Source organism: Alternaria ventricosa (assembly GCF_023758065.1).
Source record: "Alternaria ventricosa strain BMP 2768 chromosome Unknown scaffold_4, whole genome shotgun sequence".
Taxonomy (NCBI): domain Eukaryota; kingdom Fungi; phylum Ascomycota; class Dothideomycetes; order Pleosporales; family Pleosporaceae; genus Alternaria; species Alternaria ventricosa.
The window spans coordinates 631,815-658,111 of record NW_026055684.1 but is presented as its reverse complement, the minus strand read 5'-3'; the positions used below and the strand labels follow the sequence as shown (position 1 = coordinate 658,111).

General features: G+C 52.5%; 7 protein-coding genes across 7 annotated transcripts; 3 read left to right on the top strand and 4 right to left on the bottom strand.

The window, feature by feature from the left end:
• Positions 1 to 871: 871 nt before the first annotated feature.
• On the top strand, positions 872 to 1,618 carry J4E93_002896 (uncharacterized protein; the record flags this gene model as incomplete). The annotated part of the gene is made up of 1 exon (XM_049340837.1): positions 872 to 1,618. The coding sequence occupies one exon, from the start codon at positions 872 to 874 to the stop codon at positions 1,616 to 1,618; it is 747 nt and encodes a 248-aa protein (XP_049201719.1).
• A 122-nt stretch (positions 1,619 to 1,740) lies between these two features.
• Positions 1,741 to 3,130, bottom strand: J4E93_002895 (uncharacterized protein; the record flags this gene model as incomplete). Its single annotated transcript, XM_049340836.1, has 2 exons — positions 1,741 to 2,675; positions 2,737 to 3,130. 2 exons carry the CDS (start codon positions 3,128 to 3,130, stop codon positions 1,741 to 1,743), a joined length of 1,329 nt encoding a protein of 442 aa, XP_049201718.1.
• Positions 3,131 to 4,417: 1,287 nt separating this feature from the next.
• Positions 4,418 to 16,017, bottom strand: J4E93_002894 (uncharacterized protein; the record flags this gene model as incomplete). Its single annotated transcript, XM_049340835.1, has 3 exons — positions 4,418 to 15,676; positions 15,726 to 15,883; positions 15,963 to 16,017. 3 exons carry the CDS (start codon positions 16,015 to 16,017, stop codon positions 4,418 to 4,420), a joined length of 11,472 nt encoding a protein of 3,823 aa, XP_049201717.1.
• Positions 16,018 to 17,009: 992 nt separating this feature from the next.
• Positions 17,010 to 17,816, bottom strand: COX6 (Cytochrome c oxidase subunit 6; the record flags this gene model as incomplete). Its single annotated transcript, XM_049340834.1, has 4 exons — positions 17,010 to 17,128; positions 17,259 to 17,376; positions 17,480 to 17,525; positions 17,653 to 17,816. 4 exons carry the CDS (start codon positions 17,814 to 17,816, stop codon positions 17,010 to 17,012), a joined length of 447 nt encoding a protein of 148 aa, XP_049201716.1.
• A 475-nt stretch (positions 17,817 to 18,291) lies between these two features.
• J4E93_002892 (uncharacterized protein) lies at positions 18,292 to 20,352 on the bottom strand (the record flags this gene model as incomplete). Its single annotated transcript, XM_049340833.1, has 4 exons — positions 18,292 to 19,598; positions 19,646 to 19,723; positions 19,775 to 20,147; positions 20,206 to 20,352. The coding sequence occupies 4 exons, from the start codon at positions 20,350 to 20,352 to the stop codon at positions 18,292 to 18,294; spliced, it is 1,905 nt and encodes a 634-aa protein (XP_049201715.1).
• An 840-nt stretch (positions 20,353 to 21,192) lies between these two features.
• Positions 21,193 to 23,467, top strand: PPP2R5D (Serine/threonine-protein phosphatase 2A 56 kDa regulatory subunit delta isoform; the record flags this gene model as incomplete). Its single annotated transcript, XM_049340832.1, has 6 exons — positions 21,193 to 21,216; positions 21,300 to 21,680; positions 21,735 to 22,343; positions 22,391 to 22,744; positions 22,790 to 23,088; positions 23,140 to 23,467. 6 exons carry the CDS (start codon positions 21,193 to 21,195, stop codon positions 23,465 to 23,467), a joined length of 1,995 nt encoding a protein of 664 aa, XP_049201714.1.
• Positions 23,468 to 24,935: 1,468 nt separating this feature from the next.
• Positions 24,936 to 26,127, top strand: J4E93_002890 (uncharacterized protein; the record flags this gene model as incomplete). Its single annotated transcript, XM_049340831.1, has 4 exons — positions 24,936 to 25,346; positions 25,393 to 25,462; positions 25,510 to 25,722; positions 25,772 to 26,127. The coding sequence occupies 4 exons, from the start codon at positions 24,936 to 24,938 to the stop codon at positions 26,125 to 26,127; spliced, it is 1,050 nt and encodes a 349-aa protein (XP_049201713.1).
• Positions 26,128 to 26,297: the final 170 nt, after the last annotated feature.

Genomic DNA, 26,297 nt, shown 5'->3' with positions numbered 1-26,297 from the left:
ACCACACTTCCGTGAGCATTGTACTAGTCTGATGGAGTATACTAACGATGCAACTCCCGCAGCTACTCGACCCGCTTTACTGTTACCAAGGACGCCGGCGGATTACCCCAGCTCACACCCCACAGTGGAAGCCTCGTCGCGTACGACGATTTCATCGTGAGCCCATCAAACACGCCGACCGATATAGCTTGTGGGGCTTAGTGCGAGCGCTGGGGGGCACGGCCCATGACTAAGATCTTTTCGCGACTCCGATTTGTACGTAAAAGGCATGGATATATTGCTAGCGAAAGTAGAGCACGTCACGTATTTAGTCTGATGTTACAGAATCACATCAATATTGTCTGCATTCAAGTAATTAAAGCTGCTCTAGCGTCATATTCGACTGAACCGACGGATGCCTGCCCAGCGTGATAATATCGAATGTACGCGTGTCAAGCTCACACTGTCTGAACTTATCACTACATCGCTGTGCATGTAGACGTTTGTAACAAGACAACCCGTCATCACACAGCTGGTATTCCAACTCTCACAATGATTGGTATTCGTAGTAAATATCATTCCATACTTACTGATCTATTCTTTCCCCTCAGTAACCTAGGCACCAAAAGTAAAGGAAGTCTTACAGACCATCCATATCCTCCAGAGAGATGGTCAAGACGTGCGTGCGCGACAAATATGTTGTACTCGAAGAGGCTCCGCAAGGTTTCCGCGGTGGCAAACAGAACGTCGGTGTCTACGTTGTCAAGTATCGCCCTTTGAATGAAACATGCGTCGAAAAGCGCGTGACTGCGTACCAAAACGGTGTCCATTCGATCCCAGCGAGATTCGCACCATGGAACTCTGCCGGAACCATCCAAACATTGTATCAATCATGGACAGCGATACATCAGATCTTGATCACACGTATGGTTCAATTTGGATGCAGCACTGCGAGCTCGGTTCTTTAGATGCGCTAATTATGCGGTACAAAGAACGCAAGATGTATCTTCAAGACGAAGGTTTCCTTTGGAAAGTTTTCTGGGATATCTCACAGGCTCTCTGCTATCTTTGGACGGGTCAGGACTACAAGAAGATACACGATGACGCTATACAGGGCCGGCCAGTAGAGCGCATGCGTGGTTGGAACGCTATCCGTCATCGCGATCTCAAGCCAGCCAACATCTTGATGACATGGTCTAGCCCGCTAGCTGACGACGCGAGTAGTGGATACCCGACTATAGTACTCTGCGACTTTGGCTGCAGTGTCAAGTCTACGGATATTAGTTTGAACAACCAAGCCGCAGAGATACTCGCTTGGGTCGACTTGGCCTTCGAGCCTCCGGAGTCTACCTACAGCGAAAGAGGAGACGTATATTCGCTCGCTCTGATTTTGCTCTGCCTGGCACAGATGCGACAGTGTCCCAATATGGATGTTCTCGATGAAGAGTGTAATCCATTAGGATACTCTATTTACTTCCAGTTGGAACTCGGGTCGCTATTTGGAGAATGCTTGGAGCCAGATCCAAGTGACCGACCGGAACAAGAAATTCTACCCGTGGTGGTTTGGGAGGGCTACCAGTCGTGGCGCTCATACAATGCTGACAGCGGGAAACCACTGCCAAAATGGGCGTTTGAGTAGATTCACGTATGTGATAAAGGCTCTCGGCATTTGGGTTGCTATGTAGGAATGTGAATAGAAGTAAATATGTACAAATTTATGAAGTCAACAATGGCGAATATGGAGTGCTCGACCATGTGGAGTTAATGGCCAGCAAGTTTCGTGATCGGTGGTGTGTTGGGGTAGAAGCTTGCCGGCATCGTAGGTATGGGAATGGGACTGGCTGTACCAAACGCAGTCTGGAGGTTCTCCTTCATAGTAGGTGCAGAGTAACCAGTGGGTGCAGCAGTCTGAGTACTGGTAGTGGCTGGATAAGCGCCCCCACTTCCCTTCTTCAAGCAAAATCCAGTACCGTATCCGTTCTGGCATTGATAGATGTTATTGTTGCCCTTCTCAGTCCACATAGCCAGATCCTCAATGGTAATGTCTGTGCATGGCGCCTTTTCTGCGCAAACGACTTTGACAGGCCCGCGGTTCAAGCCGTATTCGACTGTACCCTTCCAGTTTTTGAATGTCATGTTGCTCAACTGCACACCATTGCCAGCAATAGTGCTCATCGAAGCCCACTTCTGGTTGATGTCTAGAGACCAGGCGTTGCCGTGGCCAATGAAGTTTTCGAAAACAACATCCTCGACGTAGCCGCTGCCACCGTTGGACTTGACCATCATCATCTGGTTAGACTTCCATGTGTAGATGTTCTTGTATACAACGGAAGAGATGGCAGTATCAGCGCCAAGAGAGCCCATGGCGCAGCCGCCGCTCCAGTTGCAGTAGATGTTCTCGATCAGGACATTCTTGGAAGGCGACTTTACGGTGACGCACTCGTCTTTGTTAGTCACCATGATATCGTGTACCCAGCAGTTGGTACAGGTGACATCGACACCGTCGAGACCACCCCAGTCGCCTCCGCGGATCGCCATATTGTAGGCTTCGCCGTTTGAGCAATTGTTGATCACGAAGTGGAACATGGGTGCGTCGACGAGAATTATGTCGTGGATTCCGAAGTTGGTCGATTTCTCAATACGAAGAAGACGCGCGCCATTTCTCTTGCCGTTTTTGTGGTCTTGGTAACCATTGCCTGCAACTGTGATCAGCACTGTAACGGAACATGACCGATGTCGAATAACATCCTTGCATACCTTGAATAGCACCCTTGCCGGTGCTGCTGAACATCTCGAAGTCGTTGGCATTCCTGACGAACAACATATTTCCGGCTTCGGTACCCGTGCGATAGATGATGCCGTCCAGCTGCAACGCCCACGCCTTGCCACCCTCAAAGGTGACCCATGTGTTCAAGGCATAGTCCCCGGAAGGAACAACGACAGTACCACCTGCCTTGCAAGCAGTGAATGCCTTGAGAAGGGCTGGTCCAAGATCTGTGGACTTGTCCGCCTTTGCACCATAGTCCAGCACGTTGCAGGTCTTCTTAGCCGTTTTGGCTGCATGAGTAGTTAAAGGCCCGACCTTGCCCGACAGCTGCGCGAATGCTGGTGCAATAGCAGCCGCCGCAAGGAAAAATTGCGAAAAATGCATCGTGAATGAAAGACCTGCTCAGCAGGAATGAATGACTGGAGTGATAACGAGTGACAACGAAAACAAGACTGGGGAGTGAGAGAATTGAAGCCTAAGAGTAGAGTGGGATATACGTGGATGGCTAGGCTAGACACGAAGGCCATCTGCAAATCCCAGTAGAGATCGAAGCCAATCTCATCTTCCTTGTGGGCCCGTAGAAATGATAGCGCCCCTATGTTGCACCCCGGGAAATCCAACGGCCGCGACGAGAAACACCACGCTGTCGTTATGTTTACTGATCTAGCAGACCGTATAGGCGCCATGGGAGTGTGTTTATCCTCTATGGAAGGCCGATAAATTGTCCGACATTCCCAAATGCATGCTAGAGCGCGCGTCAGCTCATCTATCGCGAACAAGCCTGAAGCAAGCGAGCCGACGACCGTAATGTCGGTAATGCTTGTCATAATGCTTAGTATGAACGCGTTTCGATGTGTGCGCCTCGAACCATGGTGGCGCATGCCTTGAGGCCGCTTTGCCTGATTGATTTGATGGATTACTGTTAGTTGAGTGTTCGTGGAGATGAACAGGTGCGGGACGATGCCGATGTCGTGAGCTAAGAAGGGATTCGTGGAAACATGGTTTCATAACTTATGAAGGAGCAACGTGCGCCGAGGCCATCCGATGAGCTCCTGTCGTAGCATGTTGTTCCGAAAATTTTTATCGCAAGTAACGGAGTGGATGTTGACACTGCTGAGTAGATTTGTCCTTAGAGAATGGGGGTGGCTGGGAACGGAGCTGCCTGGGTCGCTTCAATGGGTGACGCGTTGACATCGGAACGCTCGGAATCGATCGGAACGAGACGAGTCGTATCTCGCCCAACTCACGACGAGTTCATCTATCGTATCTTTGATACATGTACGACGCCGCACAGCACATGCGCGAAAGCTAGACTAGGCGGCCAGATTAAAGCTTTATCATGAGGATGCACAATGAAGCCTTCGTCAAGATCTAGTTACTCCCAACTGTATTCAATACAAAATATCTACTAGTACAAGGCCATGTCGCACGGGGCAATGTGCCGCAAAACATTCAGATAAGAAGCTAATAGAGCAAGTTCGTCCGAATGAACCTAACAAGTATACCTCCTTGACCATTTATATCAACGCCTTGCATACCAAACGCAACATAAATATGAAAATGCCCAGACTCCTCAATGCTCTCCTTTTACCCATCAAAGTCCCCGTAAAGCATTCAATATTCCCTTTTTCAAAAACACCAAACACCTATCTCCTCAATGACCTCAGATCCTCACAAATAACCCATCCAGAGCGGATCACACTGACTCAACTTGGCCGGATGCACCGCAACAGCCACCAAGTCCACTACTGTCTGGTTCGCAGGTAAATTGGCGCCTGTGGGCAGGCTACCAATCGCGCTGGCCCTCTTGACTACCAGATCGCTATTACTCTGCACGCTCTCCCTGAGTACCTCGGGAGTAAGCTGGTTGGCTTTGTGCTGCGAAGTGAACCAGTGGTTCATCTCATCGCGCATAAAGATGCTGAGTTGCATCTCTAGCTCGCCCTCGGGTTCGATCAAACAGCGCGCGACTGTCATGACACTTGGAGCGAAAATACCCTCGAGGTTCAACGGCCCCATGAGAGTTTGTAGGTTGGGTGTGAGGCGGAAAGGTACTGGTTCCGAGTTGTGCAAGATGGGCTTACCAACTGCCATGCTCGGGATCAGTTCGGAACCCCAAATGCGGCCGCTAGAACGGGAGACGCTGATCTTCTGGGGGAAGCGTGTATTCATGTGCATGACATAGGTCATGAACGTGAGTGCAGCGAGTTGGTAGCTGAAGGTACGGCGGAAGAGCCAGAAGTCGGCGAAGGTGGGGAAGGTAGCGCGGAAGTAGTCTTGGATGACCGTCGGGGGCACATATTTCTCTTGCACAGCAGCAAATGTTTCGAGGCGAATGCTGTTGGCGTGATCAAGGTTCTTCTGTTGGGGTTGGGTTAGAGGCTGGCGGCTTGCATGCGCTTTTGATGAACTTACTGGCTGGAGTGCTCGCAGCTTCTCGATGCTGAAGAGCACGGGTTCATCCTTATTGATACCATTCTTCCGGCAGTAATCCTCGTAAATACCTTGCATGTTGATATATGACGGGTCGTCTTGTACCATACGCACACTAGGGGTAATCGGTACCATAAGCGGAAGATGAAACTGCAAATTTCTTCGCCGGCTCTCCTTGCGCTTAGCCAGTATGCCGTTGAAGATGCGGAAGAGTTGTAGGATACGCTCCTCGCGCCTGGAACTTCTAGCAGCCGGGAACTGGATAGCGAAGGGGTGCACGCTTCCATCGTGACCTCGAATCTTGAGACGGCGATGGCAAATACCGACACCGCGCACCAGTTCCACATCTGGCAGGAAGCGTTCAATGCGCACAAAGTCGGAGTTCTTGTCGCGATGTTGCAGGTACTGCCCAGGCACTTCCACATCGTCGAACTTGAGGAAGCGGAACTCACTAAGCTGATGCGTATACTGTTCGAGCGGAACTGTGAGCTTCCTGCGATCGAGCCTTTCCTCGAAGCGATTTCGCCATGTGCGCAGCTTCTGGATGTACTCATACATCGTTGGCTTGTTGGTGACAAAGTCCTTTTCGAATGCCTTGCGAATATGAGGTGGGAGGACCGACTCAGCGAAACGTGTTATGTTTGCTTCAGTTGATTGCGGTAGCTTGATCTCCCTCGCATATAGGTTGGGCTGGCGACCGACATATGACAGACCATCGTTGAGCAGAGCAACGATGAGTCGATACGCATCTTCGTCAGGTGGGCATTTGAAGTTCTTCTGGATCTGATCAAGCATCGTCTCCATGGAGAGGGCGAGGAGAGGGAAAGCCGTTTTGAGGATAGCGCTGATCTCTTCGACATGATCCCACGGCTTCTTCGGCGCTGGGGCTGCGTCGCTAGGAGCTGGTGCACCATCTTGCGTGGCAGTTTCTGTCTTGACAGTGCCGTTGGGCGTGCCGTTTGCAGCAGCCTTGATGTCGGCGCCTGCGGTTGTTGGCCGGCTGCCGGTGCTGGATCCGGGTCTGGTTTCTGGCGACGCCTGCTTCGTTGCAGGCGACCCTTGACCCTGTTGTTGCTTAGCCTTTGCAGCCTTCTCTTTTGCCTCCTTCTGCTCGTGCGTCTTCTTGAGAACTGCCATATCCTCTCGCGTTGTCCGGAGATGACAGTACAATGCCTGAGGATACGTCTTCGCCAATTTGCCGAGAATGGATCTGGCAATCGGCGCTTCTTGTCGAGACAGACTGTTCAACAACTGCGGGATGTAAGTTATCCAATACCATGCCGGTGTATCACCCTTGAACTCTTCAAACTTCTCCGCCAACTTCCTCTCCGGGTTGTCCAAACTGAGCAACCACAACACACGTCCCAACAGTTTTCTTGACTTGGCGTTCTTGAACTGGCTGGCTGCTTCTAGATAGCAGCTGAGTGCTGCCTCAGCCCTCTCCAGATTCTGCGGCTCCTCCTTGAAGAGCATGTCGTTGTATCGGCCCCACTCCGCCCATGCCTTCGGGAGCTTGATATCGAAGTACAACGCGGTACCGAATGCCTCGCCGGCTTCGTTCTTTTGACCCAGCTTGGCCAAGAACATACCCTTGAGCGTGTAAAACTCTGCCTTCTGGTTGGGCCCAAAGTAGTTCAGGTTGGTGTTATTGATGACGTCCAGCCCACTGTTGAGATCGGCCTTGATCTGGTAGTGGCACTTGGCCTGTTCGCGCAACTTGAGGAAAGCTTCCTGAATCTCGATGTTTGGGAGGGTGTAGATACGTCCAAGCTGGTTGATGCAAACTTCTGGCAAGTTGTGCTTGCGTGCGACGTGCGCGAAGCGGTTGATGATCCATGCCGTCTCGTGGTAACCTCTGTAGGCAAAGGAGTTGCCGCTAGCGTTGTTCTGAGTTGGTGGGAGGAGGTTGAGGTAGACGCCATTGATCAACTGGAAGATGTGTTGTCGCCAGGTTACCAAGTCTTGCCATGCGTTGATATCGTCCCAAAAGTTCGGTAAGCGGTCGCGCCAAGTGCTTAGCAGCAGCTTCAGCTCTTGAGATTTGACATCAAGGTTAACTTGCGTAGTCTGAGCAAGACTCTGGCAGATGACACTGGCATCATGAAGTTCAACAAGCTGCTGGAAGTGTTGAAGTAGCGGAATATGGGCCTGGGTAATGCGCCTGGGCAACTGGTGCCATTTTCTGATCGAAAGCTGAATGGATTCATCGCACAGGCGATGGAACTCCGGTTGCGATTCTTGCTTGTTGTGAAGCTTGAGAAGAGACATGAAAGTTTGGAAGAATACTCGTCGTGGTGTTGGCGCGTCGCTGACAGCTTTGATAGTTGCATCAAGCTGCTCGCGGGTCTCAGCGTTCTGCCACGCATCGAATACGCGCCAGGTCGATTCCAGATAAAGATCGTTGAAGTTCTCGTGCTTGGCAAAGTCGCTCAAGATCTCCCATTGCTGAAGCTTCTGAGCGCAAATCACCCAGTGATCCTCCCAAAGCATGTACTCTCCAGTACTGAACGGCAGAACTGAGGTGCGGGCCTTAATCTGGGCAGCCTCGTACATCTGCTGTGCCTTGTCCCAGATGCCGCACTGCTCGTATGATAGAGCAGCGTTGCTCTCTATGAATTGGCAACGTCGCCGCCATGTTCCGTAGAACAGGTCGTCCTCTTGTAGGCCACTGTAGATCTCCAGTAGGGCATCCAGGTTGCTCTCGCGTAGCTTTTCGACATCCACGACAGGTGAGATAGCGGAGTCTTCCATGTAGACAGCGGCCGTGTACCATGCGTTGTAAGTCTGAGCGAGGTACTTCATAATGTGAGGTGGGAACTTGACTCGCGGTCTAGCATGGACGATGGCGTCGAGCATGGTCGCAACACAGTTTGGTCGTTTGTCGAGTTGACGAGAATGGTAGTCCTTGGTGAGCAGTGCGGCCATACCCTTCTCGAGATCGCTCTGGTCATCCTTCGTAAGGGCCGTCCATGCCAGCGGGAAGAAAGCGATCCAGATGTCATGAGCAAGGTTGCTATCGGTGTGTTGTAGGTGACCAAGGGGTTCAAAGATGTCCTTGATCTTGATGTCGGCCAGTTGGTTACAGAAGCGGCGATGACCGTTAACCAGATTCTCCAGTTCGTCATCGACCATGACGTCTGCGATCCTCGGATCCCTACTGTATGAACCAAATAGAGCTGTGGGTTGCATGAGGCGGAAATCTTCCGAATGAAGCTGTGCCGGCGTGTTCATTTCGACCGAGCCAAACATCAAGTGGATGACTTGACTAAGCCAATAGCTGTCGGAAAGTGTATCCCAATTCTGGGACGCGAGCACGTAGCTCAGGCGACTGGCTGCTGTGCGACTCAAGCTCTTATCAAAGATGGTCATGTATCTGTTGCGCATCTCAACATCCTGCGCTCGAGTACCAATCAGGAATGCGTGCTCCATTCGTACGGTAAGCTCACTCCTAGTGATCTTGGGGTCCTCGTAGATACGAATTACCAGGTCCAAGAAGCGGGTCAGTAGCGAAGTGTCGGCGCGGTGCTCGAACAGCAACATCTTGCTTAGAACTGCCGTCTTCTCCTTGAGTGTAGGTACCGGCTCAGTGGAGTGGAAGATCCATTCTTCGACAAGGTCTAGTACCTTCATACAGACAGAGTTGGTCTGAGATCGCTCAACGAGTGACGCCAGCACGCTGAGATATGGCCTTCGGTTCTCGCCAAGCTCGTTCATGCGCGCAGCAAGAATGTCAACTGTCTTCAGTACCAGATCAGTCTGAATCTCGACCTCACGAGGATCGGTAGGTGGGTTGGCTCCTTCGGGGCGCATCGCAGGTGGTACTGGCTGTCCTGGAATGCCGCTGGTGCCGGCAAGGTGGTCCTTGGCCATCTTGCCCTGGAAAGCCTTCATGACCTGTGGAATGTGTTGATCGATCTCCTCGGGCCGCTTTTGGCACAAAGTCCACAAGATGTTGATGGCACTGACGTAGGAGCTATTGGAGAGAGCTTCCGTAGCAATCGTACCAAGGAAGTTTACGAATTCGGTAGAGGGCGACTCTTCGATGTTGCCTTCATCGTCCGTAACAGGCTCAGGCATGACCTCGAGAATGCGCTTGAGAATAGGCTTCAGCTTCATTGTGCCATCGTCCGACTCGTCAGTTGCGTGAAGACTGGCCTGCACGTCGGGGTTCTCAGAACGAATTGGCTTCTCCAAGATCTTCTGGAATTGGGGAATGCGCTGCAGCACCCAGTCATCCGACTTGACATTCACAATGACTTTTACAATCTGGAGCGTGTTGATCATGCGTGTGCTGAATACTTCCAGTTTGTCCTCTTGCTTCATCTCGGTCAACAAGATCTCCTCGATCTTCTTACTGAGCATAAGATCCAGGTCCAGATCGCTCCATAGTCGTGGCGAGAGCAAGTCGTGCAATAGCTGCACAGCCTTCTTGCATATCTCCGCAGGTTGTGGTGTGATGGCGGTAACGGCGGTGGGGTCCTTGGATTTTGGTGAAGCCACGGGGAAGCGTTCTGGAAGGTAGGCGATGAACTGGATCAGGTACTTGATAAGCATCATACGAATGCCAGGTCCGGCCACGAAACCCCTTGATGAAGAGTTGGTGACTACTGCCGACCCATCTGCTCGCCTCTTCAGTGCTTGAGGCGACTGAGATGGACGCTCGACTGGACCAGCGCTCTCGCTTGCTGTACGTTCTTCCCATGTCCTGATTAGGCTGATCAGATTCAAGGCGAGCTTCTTAGCATCGGTCGAGGGATTCGGAGGTTGTGCAATCTTTGACAACGCCGTAATGATGATGGAGGATAGATGTTCACGGCCTTCATAGAACAAGTCCGGGTGACGGACCGCAAAGTTGAAGATACTCATCAGCTGCTGCAGGTTCGAGCTCTCCTCGGATAGAATCTTGCGAGGATACTGGATCCAGCGAGGCATCTTGGCGTCACCACCGGGCATTCGCTTCTTCAGGACGGGAGCCATAAGCTCAAGCGCCTGCATTACCAACGATCGACCCTCGTTTTGGTGTGCTTTGAGGAGGGCTTGATAGACTTGAACGGCGATCTTGACAGGCGTGTCGAATGCTGCGATGAAGAAGGCGATGAGCACGTAAGCTGCGTACTTGTTGATGATGTCTTCAAGCTTGATGTAGTTCCAGGCAAACTTGATGACGTCTTTGCGAGCATCTTGTATCATCCCGGGGTAGTGCTTGAGGAGGAGTGTGGTAAGCTGGAGGAGTTCCATCCGTGAGTGGTCGACACCAAGCTGGGCCGTGTCTTCTGAGAGCTCCAGAGTCGACTGCGGTTTCCAGAGCCGGCTATGGATTGCCTCAGTCATGGCCTTGTCCATGAACTTGGTACCTTTGGCCTTTGGACCGAACAGGCTGTCCCAGTTGCGTTTCACATCCATGGCGAAGATGGGGTTGACGATGTAGCGGAAGATGAACGTCTTCGTCTTCTGGGAAGAGTTGCGGGAAGTGTACAGATCGATACACTTGTTCACAATCGTTTTCCAGTAATCCACAGACTCACTGGAGATGATCTGGTCATAGATGAAGTCGAACAGGCGCGGTGAGGCTTTCAACTCCTCAGATGTGACAGCATCTACTACTTCGAAGAAGAAATCCAGGTTGTTCGGTTCTTGTTTCAGGTACGTAGTGAAGATGATCATGATCTGATCACCAGCTTGTTCTGTTGCCAGACGTAGCTCCGAGTCGAGGGTGTTCACCCTGAGCTTCTTCTCCAGACCCCTGGCTGCATCGAAGAGACCCTTGCGCAGCTCTTCGTTTGAAACGAGCCAGTTACTCGTCTCTTCGGACTGGCTGAGAGCGTACGCAATGTGAATACCGTTGAGTTGAGCCTGGCACTTCTCCTTCTCGGTACCCTCAGGGTTCATGGCGCTCAGGAAGCCAGACGCGTCTTCTGTCACCTGCTTACGAAGTACTTCGCTTGCTGGGTTCTCAAGTAGCTGTGCAAAGAAGCGTCCCTGGGTCTGGTCCTTCAAGTTGGGTGCGAAATAGTCCCAAGCCTCCTTGGGATACATACAGAGGTACTTGATCAACGGCTCTCTGAAGGGGCTGTAGTGCGTCCTTCTAAGTGCCGTCTCAAGCTCGATAACCTTCTCGATGATTTGCTTGAGGAACGTCGCAGCGGCCGCCGGGAGCAGGTGGAAGATGTTGAAGATACCGGTGACGATCTTCATCTTGGGATTCTGCTCGATCATAGTGAACGAGATCTTCTGTAGACTGTTCTGGTCCGCAATGCTCTTAAGGTGATCAAGGAGACGTGTGCCAATCTCCACCTTGAAGTAGTTTGTGAGGAGCTTCAGCAACCGCGCCAGACCGTCAAGGTTCTCGACAGAGAGCTTCCTTGGATCCTGAAGGTTGACAAGGATAGGACGGAGTCCACTCTGGAGGACATCTTTGGGCAGTTTGTTTGTAGCTGAGATAACGCCAGATAGGCCGATGTTCGCCGCCTCGATCACTTCTGGAGACTTCGAATATAGGCACTTGAAGAAGACAGCGATAATGCGGAGGAAGGTCTGGTTCGGCGGTGTCGTGCTAAACTCAGGGAAGGTTTGAGCGGTGGAGAGGAGACGGATGCACGCAACTCGTAGGTTGACGATGTGATCTGCGTTCCGCTGCTCGAAAGGCTTACTTGCCAAATGTTCGTCTTCGGCGTCGGCTAGTGCCAAAGACTCCATCAATAATCTCGTCAGTTGTTCGTTGAACTCGAGGATGTTGTTCTTGAGCTTCAAACAGAAAGTGATCGCGTCAATGTAGGCAATTTGAATACTGAACGGTAGTGCTCGCAGCGGTTTGGTCCAGATCGGTAAGATGAGTCTGTCCTTCACCGGCGTGATGAGGTCGCTGACGCTCAACTCGGTGACATCTGACAACACCTGGAACGCTTTCTGGGTTGCGTCGCGCACACTCTTGTTCATATGCGAGAGATCACCCACGAGCTGTTGGCAGAGCTTCAGGGTAATGTTGTTGCCCTTACCAAAATCCTCCTTGGTCGTCTTCTTGTGACAGCGTCGGATGAGGTCTTGGATGAGGCCTTCTGCTTGTATGCGCGTCTTCGAGTCGAGATCGATGGGCATGTCCTTCATGACAAAGTTGAGGGCCCTAACAAGTTCGAAATGGCGGGGTACGAGCCATGATTGGGGAAGACCCAGTTGTTTGATCATGATTTCGATACCCCGAGTTCCGCCAGACTTCATGAACCAGTCATCGGCGTGACAGTTGTGGCAAAATGTGCTTGACAGCTCATTAAAGAACACGAACTTGTCCAAGGAACTATCATTGCCGAAAATTGCCTTCGTAGCGTCGCGCATTGTGATGATGGCTTGCTCAGCAGCGTCCCGCACTGCGCCATGTTCTGACGCCAGAGACTCACCAATAGCTTCAGAGATGACATCGCTCTCAATCACGACAGGCCCTTCTCCTGAATGCACGTCGAACGGCTTGTTCCTGTGTTTCAGAGTGGCGAATTGCGTTCCAAGCTCCAGAAGGGTGAAATGCTTTGCCAAGTTGCTTACCAGAGCCTCCGCTTCCGACTTCAGCTCCGGAACCGAAACAGCAAAGATGCTCGCCTTCAGCAGTTTCTTGAGAGTCTCTTGTTCTACAGTCTTCTTGGTGATGGACTTTTCGCGCTCTGATGCGGTGAGGATATCGTAACCCACATCAAACTTCTTGGCACACAGGTCGTTCGCTTGCAGGCGTACTAGCTGGGCAAAGTCTTCTGGCAAGCTGTCGAAACCGACCAGCAGCTTCGTATGTGCGGTGATCAGGCGAAGAGCCTGTTGCTTGTGGAACGTGTCTGACTTTTTGGCTGCTGGAGTCTTTGGGATTTCGTGGAGCTTCGCGATGGCGGTGTCGATACCTATCGCTGCGGGAAAGGCGCGGTCTTTGGTAGATCCAATGAGTCGGATGTCAATGGACGACTGGTCGTCAGAGTAGGGTTTGAAATCCAGTTCTGGAGGGCCGGTGATAAACTTGCGATTGCGTCCGCCTAACTTTCCAAGAATACGCATCGTGGTATGAGCGTGGAAGTGACTGTACGGGTTGGGCTTCAGATGCTCCCATAGTGCAGCCATCAGCTCGTCGATGACTGGGGCCATAATCGGGTCCAGATAGTCCGCGGTGAGATTGTCCACGCAGAGCTCTAGAGTACGAAGACCTTGACCGACAAGATCCGAGCCAGCACGCAGAGCAACGACCAGTGGCCTCATCAAGTAACTCAGATGTGGCAACAAGTTACTGAGTCGTGCTGGCACTGTGAGAGATAGTTCAACGAAGAGATCCCTTTCAGCCGGCTTGCGCGCCGTCAAAAGAAGGTTGTTGAGCACGTCGAGTAGCATTTCCAGCAGGGGAAGAATTTCTTTGTACAGATGCTCGAATCTACCGCCACCAATACTTCTGAACAATGACCTAAGCAAGAGGAAGTAGTTCATAGGTTCTTCGGCAGTCGTGGATAGCTGAATCGACTTCGTTATGATCTTGCTGACGTGTGGTAATAGCACTTGCTCATTCTGGGCAGAGAAGAGCGTAACAGCCATGAAGGAAAGTTTGAAGAGGCGAAGGAGGATGGAGGACTTCTTCACATCGGCAGTGCCGACCTCTTCGATTCGGTCCATAAGAAATTGCAACAGCATCCCCGAAAAGCTGGGTGATGTAGCCTCGGAAGCGAGAAGGAACTGTGGAACGTGAAGTAACGCCGGATGATCGAACATCATATCGTACAAATGGGGTATCTCGGATGAAAACACTTCGTGGAACGTGGCTGGGTCGATGTGGTGGAAGACAGTCGCAAACGTCTCCAAAAGGTCCTTCTCTTCCTTGCCACTCGACATCATATGTTGGTTGCCCATGAAATCTCCCGGTGACAAGCCTTGTGTTTCAGGGGTCTTTTCAGTACCGTAGTAACGGAACACCTTGGCACCTTCGCGGAAAAGCTTGATAAGAACTTCCACCTCTTCCGCGTTGTAGCCAAACGACACTTCGTGCCAGTTTGCAGACGCATTGGTCGGATCAATTTCGTCCTTGATCTTGGCTGGGTTGCAGGCTCTTAGCTGATAAAAAAGATTCTTCAGCCCATGAAGTAGGTTCTTGAACAGAAACTTGTTATCGGCAATGGGATCGGAGCTCCGGTCTCGTGGATTGGACGTCTTAATGGGTGTTGCGTTGGAAATGTCGATTTCGTCCCAATCCGGAGGATTTTCCTGAACAGCCATGTGGTTCTCGTCGACCGCATCAATGGACGGTTGGCTGTACTGAGCTGAGAGCTTCACAGCATTGTGGTATTGTCGGTTCATTGCTGCGAACTTGTCACCAATGGCATTCAGTATCATGATCAGGAAGTATCGGGCGTCTTCCTTGGGTTCCAATTTCGCGATGCACTCTGCCATGTTCAGCAGGAGCTTCGCGCTCATGGTCTGGAAGCTGGTTCCGGGAAATGTGTCGTGCAAATTCTTCGTGTAAACCTCAACTGTGCGTCGGATCTGCTCTTTCGACAGAGATTCTCGAAGATGGTGGATCAGATCGGCCAGCATGCTGTATGCGAGCGGACGCATAGTCTCGTACACTGTCAGGCCATCGCCAATCAATGTCTTCTCGTCCAGAAGCTCATCAATCTTCTTGAGGAAGATTTTGCGGAAGTTAAAGTTGATGATATGCCTAATAGCAACTAGGAGCTCTTTCCGTGCGCCGGACTTTTCGCGTGGACAGTCCTTGAGCAGTCGGACGACGATATCAGGAAGGGTCGGAAGGAAGTCGTTCAGCTGGTTTGCATACACCCTAAGTAGGTAAGCCAGAAAACTCATGGTTTTAACCTGAGCTGTTATGAAGTCACCAAACGCCGCGCGGTTGCGAATGTCTTTGCTGACACCAGTGAAGATTCTGCCCTGCGCCTTGGCCTCTTCATGTGCCTTCTCCTGTGGCTTCGCTTGAAGCAAAAGTACGTTCTTGATGAGTGGTACAAAAAGTTTTACGTTTTTGTTCACACAGTTCCTGTAGGCCTGGAATAGAGACACCACAATTATTGGACACTCTGCGAGGACCTTGAACGACTGCATTCCCTTGAGCAGCATGCGCGTTTGCTGGTGTTCCGATCCGATATCGCCTGCGGAACCAGATGTGAGGGCGGTTGCTGGCGAGCTCGGGCGTGGGGACTGGGAGAACTGGTGGTTGTTTGGGGTGGAAGGGACGCCTTGCGAGGCTGAAGCCGTCGTGTTGCTGTCAAAGGTGTCGTGGACCGCCTGCTCCATCGTCTCGAACATTTCCTGAATCAGATCCAAGAATGGCTGAACTCGGTCCGCGAGCGCCTTGGTTTGGTGGCGCTGAAAGTCCATGATGGTCTTCATGCACAGAACCGCATTGTCCTCGTTCTCCAGCTTCACCAAGCTCATGAGTTTATCGACAATCTTGGCCGCGTGCGGTTCTATGGCTTCGGTCGGGTTCATCGGAAGACGGTGCAGGATCTCGAGGACACAGTTCCGTATGCGCTGTTTCTGAGTCAGAAGGCTGTAGAGTTGTCACAAGTTGTGCGCTCACCTGTTCCGGCGATGTGGAAATGAAGACTGGGTTGCCATCTAAAATCTTGAGGAAAACGGGGACGAGGTGATTCAAGAACGAGGCGTACTGCTGCCCTTGACAGTAGTTCTCGATGTTGTCCCGGATTTCAATCGCCTGGGTGCCCTTGACTCTGAGATCTGCGCCAGTCAGCCTTTGTTCTCTTATGATGATGTGCGCGCATGTTGGGGCATGCAGCGCGCGCAATGTATGGCGTACCAGAGTTTGGGTCGTCCAACTTGGAGGCCATAGCCTCGAAGTTGTGAGTCGCCATGGCGATGTTGCGTGCAGCCTATAGCCGCTCCTCCACCTTGTCGAAGTCCTCGTAGACTGTGCCCTGCAATGGCGCAGCTATGCAGTATGTGGCGCGATCAATGTAGCGGAAGATAGGCGCATTGGTCTCGGTGGCACGCGGTGGTGTGCGGAATCGGGTGCAGGTCGCTGCTGTGTCGAATATTAAATTTTGAAAAGGAAGGTGCAGGCGGGATGGCCTATATGGTCATTACAATCGTTATTGTGGAAGAGAGGCCTGGTGGTGGGGCGAGGGCGCGTCCCGAGTGCGGGTATGGAGTCGCGACTTGGAGTGATGGATGAGCTTCTGCAGAGCACTTAGCCTGGAGCTGACGAGCGAGGGAGGCACGCCGACCCCCAAAACTTAGCGCGTCGCTCTCATTGGTCGGCGCCACCCCTGTGCGCCGTGCGGGTGGCACCTTCCAAACCATGTCCGGCATATATCCAACAGTCATCTCTCCACAGCAGACTCCAGCCAGTTTTGGCAAAGTATTCTTTGATGTGTGCTTCCTACATAATTTCGGGCGTGATGGATCTTTTCAAACGCGATTCATCCCGCCACCATCTGCAAGGTGAATGTGCGAACCTCCTGCAAAGCTGCAATCCTAACGCGATTCTTCCAGTGCGTGCTTCAGCGAACTAAGATCACGACGAATACTGCACTCAGAAGTTCACGGGTTATATGGGACTTAAAGCGAGATACAAACACTATACATCTATCCAACTACCTCCCGTCGCCTGACTCACCCTTCACAACCGCCCAGTCATATGCACTTCTACCGTCATCTTGTGTTAAACAGAGAACATCACCATAATCATATAAGGCCACATATCCACGTCCGGTCTTCCGTCTAAGATGAGAAATGAAAAGGTTGACATTTACATTGTTGGAGAGGCGCACCATGGTATTCGATGTCAAAATGTGGGGGCGGGAACATGGGGATAACGAATATGCGCAGCCTGAACCTCTGAACTCTACTTCTCATCGGGGTACATAGCCTCCTTGAGGGGGATACCGAGCTCCTCACGTATGGGCTCGAGCTCCTGGAGGTACTCTGCGTATTGACCCTTGTTCTCGACCTTGAACTTGATACCTGTGACGTATGTTAGTAATCATCGTCTCAAAGTTGACCGGATGCCGAGCAAGCGTATTCCAGAGTCCATCTGGCTCCCTTTTGGGTAGAAAGCACAGGACTGATATTGGGAATATAGCAGAAGACGTACCCTCGAAAACCCGGACAGCTGAGGGGAAGTCGTTCACACGCCTGGCAGCGCGAAGAGCGGCGGTGATGACGGTGGTTGAGGGAACGAGATCGTAGGCGAAGCAGTTGTTCAGGTTTCGCTGGCGATTGTCAGCACATTGCCTGTGTGTGTGCCATCCCACAGTTGCCCAACACATGTCGGGTGATACCGGTGGGGTCACATCATGGAGACAACCAACGTACCTGAAGCTCGAAAACGTCGTTCACCTTCTCGAATTCCTTCTCATATCTGCATTGAAGAAACACAAGTCAGCGATGGAGCTCGTGATATCCTCAATGGCGCTCAATGGCTGTCCACGATCTCCGCATGACTCCTGCCCATCCATCTCTACAGCCCCTCCTCGGATTGGGCGTACCTGGCGGTGAATTCCTCGAATGTCTCCTCGGCATGCGCATCGCTCTTGCGGACAGCCGACTGCGAAAAAGCACGCTGGGTGTTCAACGCAACGGGGGTTGCTCGGTAGGCCGGGACTCGCACGCCCACTCGGCTGACCTTCGACGCGGCGCGGACGAAGGACATGTTGTGATTTGGAGAGCTACTGGCAAGCTACGGGAGGTGGATTCGGGGCTGCTGGGCGTGCGTAGCCGGCAGTGTGTCGATGAGTAGTGGTGTCGGTGGTGCGATTTCGCGTGAGGTTACGAAAACGAAAGCTCAGGCGATCCGAGTTGCGCCCAAGCCAAGCCGTCTTAAAAGTGGGTCGCACCCGTTCCTGAGACTGACGGCATAGTCGCGCTGCCGCACTTGCTCATGTCAATTGTTTGTTGACTCGGAAGCATTCTTCATATTTTCTTGAGTTGTCTACATGCGCGCTATTCCGCCTGCCTAAGCAATGCACGCCATTGTCTTTGAAGATCCTTAATATAACGCTCTGCCTCCAGCTATCTGTACGCAGCATTGTTGAAAGTAGATAAGAGAACAGCTATGAGCGCAAGAATTGATCTATTCTGACTTTCATCCACAAGCCCTCGCACTCTCAGAGGGGTCCTCAAAAGTTTCATACCCTGTAATAACCGCCAAATGGAACCGGTCCTTCTGATGCCGCTCGGACAGACATGACTGGGCTATCGCTGTCGTCATCCAGCTCTGAGCTGCCAGACAGATCATCGTTCCTGCCACCAGCCTGTATCTCTTCATCTTCATCTTCATCTGCCTCGCCATCTTGATCGTCCTCGTCGTCCTCCGCATCCCCGATGTCAGCGTTCAGAAGAGTATCTGGCTGTACAGGATCTTCGGTCATGTCCTCGGGAACCTCGACGTCGTCTGGGGCCTCGTCTCCGTCAGCGTGGTTTTCCGGCTCATCAGTTTCCTCCATCTTCTCGAAGGCGTAGCGCGGATTTCTTGCAGCCCAGCGCACGTTGTGCATCACTTGGTGTTCCCTCCTCTTCTCGTGGTGTATGTGACGGTCGTCGACTTCACTCTTGTACTGGGCCGCCATTTCCTTATCGTCCCACAACTCGGGCCATTCGACGATGCGCTGATATATGCTATCATCCGGTTTTTCGCCGCCAATAATTGCGTTCATCTTGTCCTTCAGAATGACCGTTGCTTTGGCCCATGTGCCAACGTGATACCACCCTTGGAAGGTGGGTGCACAAGTTGCTCGAATGTCCTTTGTAGCCAGAACTTTCGCAATGAGAGGGTCGGTAATATCGCAGAACTGGAAGAGGTTGCCTGTTCGCGAGACATTGACACCATCAAATGTGTGCTCAGTCTCCAACTCTTCCGGTGACATCTTTGCTAGCTTCAAGACATGTTGATCGAAGACCGCGCGGTGCTTTGATGTGCCTGATTTGATATAAGACAGGAAAGACACAGTCTGATACTTGCGATACTCAGGGTCTTTGCGAGGATCGACTCCCCAGCGGACAAGAGCCTCTCGCCAGGGCCCGCTTTCGAAGAAGAACCCGCAATAGATGGCTGCTTGCCGAAGCTTGGTTCGCTTGTCCCATCCTAGTCTGTTGTAAAGTAGCTGTCGGGTTACTATGGGTCGCTGTAAGAGCAAAGTTCTGATGTTGGCGATCAGTGACTGCATATAGGGTGAAAGATCCCTCTCTGCTGGAAGACCAGGCCGGGGTCCGGTCGGTACATGTTCGTCTGTGGGTTTGACGATTGTGTATGCGTTGTAAGCCAGGCTCCTTTGTATATTGACGACACCTTGATCGGTGTACTTGACGTTTGAGTTTTGCTGGAACCGATAGTTGAAGGCGATTGGCATCTGTATGAACTCTGGCGATGGCCCAACGCTTTTGTTCAGATCAGCACCGGCCGCAGTGTTGACATTATACTTCATCAAGTTTTCGTCTGAAAATAAATTAGTAATAATCTGAGTATGATGTGATTAGTCTCACATCTTTTCGGCAGGACGTGGTCTCGTAGACCGACCATGGTCTCGTTGTGAGAGGCAGCATACTGCAAGTCGGGCATGTCTGGAGAGTCAGTGATGGATTCTACACAGTTCAGAGCTGGTCTCGACTTACTTCGGAACCGATGAGTCTCATCTACCACTCCGGCAAGAGCAACCTTGTATGTCGAGGCATTGTCTTGCAGGCTCCTGTAGATGGTTGGTGCATCCACATACGTCTTGTTGGTCAGAGGGGTGCTGTTTGGCAAGCCAGCACCGCCACTGGCTATCTCATCTTCAGTAAGGAAGGGCCCTGTGGTTCCACGTTTTCGTTTGCGTCCTGTCCGTTTTGGCACCGTGACCTTGATGAGAAGATTGTTCGTCCTCACAGGCGTGGACAGCAAACGCTTAGCAAAGGGATCGTCCGGCCGTAGCGAGACAGAGATGAGTTTCTTGAGCTCGTCGTCACCCTCAGCGTTGGTCGTGGTTTCCAATCGTGATCGCAAGCCCTGGGCGAGTGTTAGTTTCTCCCAAAGCGGTAGGCACTGCTATTGCCGTGCGGCTGACCTTGCTTAGCTTGACAGGCCCACCTAATGAGGTAATGCCCTTGTCAACGTTTTTGACGATGGCGGGATGTTCGACAACGGAGACGGCACGTGACGGGATGGGCAGCCAGGGCGCATGCTCATTTTCGGTCGACATGGCGTTGTCCATGTTGGGGTGCACTATGGGTAGCTCCACACTCAAATGCTCTCGCGGTGAGATTCACGAGAGTTTGCAGTCGTTCAAAGCTTTCTGTCTACTTCGGCCGGACTACCTGGGTACGCCCGTGGTAGGTGTTCGAGAGACAAGTGATGAGACCCTGAGCCAGTGCGAGGCCCGTCGCCGCTTCTCTATAGAGACAGGGATCGATCTCGCGATGACTCTCCTGCAAAGCGCCAGATCAGATGATACGAGTCTGCCGCGGGCCCAGCAGCGGAATAGTCTCCCGTCTCTCGCGCAGTCGCTCCCTTGACACGCCCGCCGTGCTACTTCACGCTCGCAGCTATCCTGGATGTCGTGACGGCTGCGGCGGGGCTTTTGGCCCAAACGCACGGCCTCGCTACGGGACGGCTAGCGCGAATCACTCGACGCTGTCTGTCTGGCAGCAGCCCTGAGTTGTCAGTTGACGACCTGCTCCAACTTGTCCCTCCAGCTACAGAATACACGCCTCTCCCTCAGCCAGAGCGCCGATACGTCACCAGCAACTTGTTAGGGCCCCGGCTGCCGTCTGACCCCCCCTCGCGAAGCTGCTCCCTCCACCGACTCCCCGTGCACCATCCTAGACGGCTACACTAGCCACCATCTATTACCTCACGCGTCTCTCCTCCATGTCGGCCTGAGCCCTACGCTCTCCTGTGTCCGATTCACCGTGCGTGCGCCTGCCATCTAGTCTCCATTGGCGCTATCGGCTTGCGACCTGTCTCCCGACGTCTCGAGGCCAGCCGCCATCTCGGACGCCCGTTTCTGCAACACCGCTGCGCTTGACCTGGCCGTGGGCGCATTCCGACAGCCATGAAGGGCTTCAGGCAGAGGGTCGTAAGTGCTTGTCCTCCCCATGGACCCCGGCAACACCACGCACCCCCCTACCCCTCTCTATGCGCAGAGGCTAACATGTATAGTCCGAACAGCTCTCTCGAAGCAAGGATGGCAAGTCATCTAAGAAGAAGGACTCCACCTCGGGAACTGCATCGCCGTCGCTGGGTGCTTCCAACTCCCCCTCGGGCTCTGCCCAGGCTACGCCTTCCTCGTCGCAGACGCAGCTCACCGATGCGCGAAGCAAGAGCCAGCCCGCCGCCGATGGCGCTTCGGCCAACATTGGGTCGCTACAACAGAACCCCCAGCCCTCGTCAGGTTCACTTGCGGGTGGACCCCAATCTTTCGGCGGACAGGGCATGATGAGCCCCGGTGCTGCTGGTAACGCTGGCGCTGCAGGTCCAGGCACGCCCTCTAGGTTGGGGCAGCCCCTGGCACCCAGCGTCGTCATCAGCCCAAGCGCGCCTGTAAGTACCCGCGCATCAACCGATGTGTGTTTGGTAGACTAACCAGTGCAATAGCATGTGCCTCCTCCTGGCGCTGCCGAGACGATGCCCGGTGATCTTGCGCCTCCAAAGGCGGGCCAGAAGTCGGGAATATTCGACCGTCTTCAAGCGACGCCCAAAGACAACATCGAGGGCATGCGAACCCCGAAGAGACAACACTCGTCGCGCTTCGACATCTCGGATCAACGTCAGCGTGAACTGGAAAAGCTCCCCGGATTCCATGAGGTGCCCCCGAACAAGAGGGAGGAACTCTTCATGCAAAAGATCGACCAATGCAACATCATCTTCGACTTCAACGATGCGAGCGGCGATATGAAGTCCAAGGAGATCAAGCGCCTGGCTCTGCACGAGCTGCTCGACTATGTCGCCAACAACCGCCAGGTTATCACCGAGAAGATGTATCCACGCGTCGTAGAGATGTTCGCGAAGAACTTGTTCCGTCCTATCCCGCCCCCGATGAACCCGCAAGGCGAAGCCTTTGACCCAGAGGAAGACGAGCCGGTGCTAGAAGTGGCATGGCCGCACATTCAGGTCGTCTACGAATTCTTCCTTCGCTTCATCGAAAGCCAGGACTTCAACACGAACATTGCCAAAGCGTATATAGACCACAGCTTCGTGCTCAACGTACGTACCCGATCTGTGCTTTAGACTCATTTAGCTAACATCGGCAGTTGCTCGAGCTATTCGACTCTGAAGACCCCCGGGAACGCGACTTCTTGAAGACTACGCTCCATCGCATTTACGGCAAATTCCTCAACCTCCGCTCTTACATCCGCCGATCCATCAACAACGTCTTCTTCCAATTCATCTACGAAACAGAGCGCTTCAACGGTATCGCCGAGCTTCTCGAGATTCTCGGGTCCATCATCAACGGTTTCGCTCTGCCATTGAAGGAGGAGCACAAGCTGTTCCTTACGAGGGTGCTCATCCCGCTCCACAAAGTCAAGAGCCTGAGCATGTACCATCCACAATTGGCGTATTGCATTGTCCAGTTCTTGGAAAAGGACGCGGCATTAACAGAAGAGGTAGGGACATACGCCAGATCCAATAGGCTAGGCTTACACGTTCAGGTTGTTTTGGGTCTTCTCCGCTATTGGCCAAAGGTGAACAGTACCAAAGAAGTCATGTTCTTGAACGAAGTAGAGGACATCTTCGAGGTTATGGACCCCGCCGAGTTCGCAAAGGTTCAAGAGCCGCTGTTCAACCAGTTAGCCAAATCAGTGGCCAGTCCTCATTTCCAGGTGGCCGAGAGAGCGCTGTACTTCTGGAACAACGAGTACTTCTGTAATCTGGTTAGCGACAATGTCGAAGTCATTTTGCCCATCATGTTCGCGCCGCTATACGAAAACTCCAAGGGACACTGGAACCGGTACGTATATGCACTCTGGTGACATGGCTTGCTTGCTGACTATCTGCGTAGAACCATCCACGGCATGGTGTACAATGCTATGAAGCTCTTCATGGAAGTAAACCCGCAACTCTTCGACGACTGTTCGCATGACTACGCCGAGTCACAAAACAACGCCACGCAAAGACAGCAAAGTCGACAAGATCGCTGGGATAAGCTCGCCAAGCTCGCCGAGTCACGTTCAAACGGCACCGCAGAGAAGTCCGCCGTCGACCCGATGCGTATGGATGACTCGGAGTCACGTTTGGAGAACCTCCGTCTACAGGATGACGGAACAGCATCGAGAGAGAGGCGGCCAAAGGAATATGAGCGTCAAGGCAGCCAAACCTCGGTACGTTGATTCTTAAGTCCCTAGAACTCTGGATGAGCATTCTGTGTGGCCGAATCGATGTACTCTTAATTCTATCCCTAGACTCCTAGGTTTTCTTCCTTTTTTCCCAAGACTTGCATTTCGGTTCAGGTGGATCTGACGTGTTTGTGCTTTGCGTCTTTGTAGCGACGGCATCATACTTCGCAAGGGGAGCACCACGTTTCGTCCAGCGCTCGCCGCTCGGCTGGCCGACCACGTAGCAACAGTCGCCCGAATTCTTCTTCTGGCCATGTCGTCTCGTCACGACCATCAGGTGGACGTGCAAGGTCGAATTCTGGAGGTACGATTACCCGGGTTGTTAGCTCTTGATTTCTTGGGTGCATCCATTCTCTTCTCTTTTTGCTGCCTTGCTTCACTGCCGGTCTTTTGAGGGCTGATTGTAGTCGCGATATCATGTGGTTTATCTGGCATCAAGCGTCGCAGTTTCTTTGGTTCTTCCCAAAACAACATGGAATGTTTCATTTGGGTGTTCCGGATGATGTTTCTTGTGAAAGACGACGAAATAGGGACTTTCTTCACTGATAGACGCGGAATATAAAGAATTTCTAAAGACTTGTGCCTGCTCAGAATATGAACTGTGAGCTGTGCGATGTTGGGAACTATCGTGAGCTCCCACAGGAGACTTCTTTCATGCATGAGTGATATTGTTGTTTACTTCCTGGCCTCGTAGTATTCAGTGCTGAGAGGGCTGCAAGGGGATCCATACTGTCGCAGCCATGCAGGCTAAAATTACCACGCGAATAGATACGGGGAGCCGCATAGGTTTCCTTGCCATCCGGTTTGGGAGGTCGCTAACTTCAAGGGGCGCCTCGGCTTTCGGAACGCCAAGGAATCCGACTCGATGCCACGTTCTGTAAGGCTTCCAAGGTTTGCTTCTACTTTGCGACAAAAGCCAAAGTATGGTTCGCGCCGAGTGAATAGCAGAGACGATGGACAATGTTTGCATTACAGGACTTTAAGTCAGTTAGGCTTAAGTTCACGCTATCTAGGAGGCAGCGTGGTAATGCATGCGTGTAAAAACAGGAGATCAATGCAGTAGCGTAGCCAATAGTAAACAAGTCAATGGCCTCGGTCTGCAATGTGTCGTAATTTGGACGTGCAACGGCGCGTTGGGCCCAGGTGCGGGAGAGGCGGAAGACCCCAGCAGTCATTTCCGACCTCCTTTCCGCGCGCAGCCAGAAAACATTGCTGGCCCTTCATAACCTTTTGCGCATCACCTCCATCTGGCTCGGTGTGAGATTTACTTCTTCACATTTTCTCGTCACTCCTTTGTGCTTTGCACTTGCTCGGTCGCGGTTGCCTTCTCTTCCTCCACGTTTGTCTTGTTTACCTAGTCGCTTTGCTAGGCTCAACCCTTTAAATCCCCACGTCCAGGGCTTCCACCGTTCCGAACACCACAACACCAACCTCGACGAATCCCAATTCATACTCGCACACAATGGGTGGCCCAGATTGGCTTGAAGTCGGCGCGCCGACGCTCGACCGTCCCTTTGGCCTGGCATTATGGCCTATTTTCGAGAAATGCTTCGAGCCCATCGCGGGCTACAAGCCCCAGGACTTCCGCTTCGTACAAGGGGAGACGCCGCTCTCGACATTCAAGGTCTGCGTTATCACGCTGATTACCTACTACATCATAATCTTCGGTGGACGGGAGCTCATGCGCAACCGTGAGCCCTTCAAGCTCAACTTTCTCTTCAAGGTCCACAACTTCTACCTCACGGCGATCAGCGGCACCTTACTTCTCCTCTTCGCCGAGCAATTGATCCCCATTGTTGTCAGGAAGGGTCTTTTCTTCGCTATCTGCGACCACCAGGGTGGATGGACCGACAAGCTGGTCATTCTGTACTACGTACGTACTCATACCGACACACTCGGGATGCTGCTAACATGAGCAGCTCAACTACCTTACCAAGTTCCTTGAGCTGATTGACACCTGCTTCCTGTTCTTGAAGAAGAAGCCATTGAGTATGTGCACCAACTCGACGTTGACATCGCATCGCTGACCAGCATAGCTTTCCTCCACACCTACCATCACGGCGCGACCGCTCTCCTCTGCTACACCCAGCTCATTGGTCACACTCCCGTCTCATGGCCCGTCATCACTCTCAACCTGGCTGTACACGTTGTCATGTACTGGTACTACTTCCAGAGCGCGCGAGGAATCCGCATCTGGTGGAAGAAGTACATCACCGTTGGCCAGATCACCCAGTTCGTCCTCGACCTCGGTAAGTCCAATTCTGCCCACAAACCATATCACACACTAACAACATACAGGTTTCATCTACTTCGCCTCGTGGACCTACTTCACAAGCACCTACTGGCCACACATGCCCAACATGGGCAAGTGTGCTGGTGAGGAGTTTGCTGCCATCTCCGGCATCTGCATCATCACGTCGTACCTCTTCCTCTTCCTCGCCTTCTACTTCGCCACGTACAAGAAGCCGGTGCCCAAGGGCCGCCGCAGGGCTACAAGCGCGTTGGTGGAGATGAAGGACGAGAAGGTGCCGACTGTTGGTGAAGCTCGCAGGCGTCTTTCGACCTCGCGTGCTGGTGTCACTAACGGTGTTGCTACAGGAGCTTCGCCCAACGGCACACCCAACGGACGCGCGACCCGCAGCCGCAAGGCCTAAGCTCGATCGTTCGGAGGACATACGAAGTGCTGTGCGGCAGATAGAGCTCCTTGAAGCACTGGACGACGCACAACGGCCTCTCGCCGTCGAAGCACTCGAACTACTCTGCGATAGCATCTGATGTAGCATTCGTTGCTCTTCAGGGCTAGCCAGATGTTACGGGCCAAGCA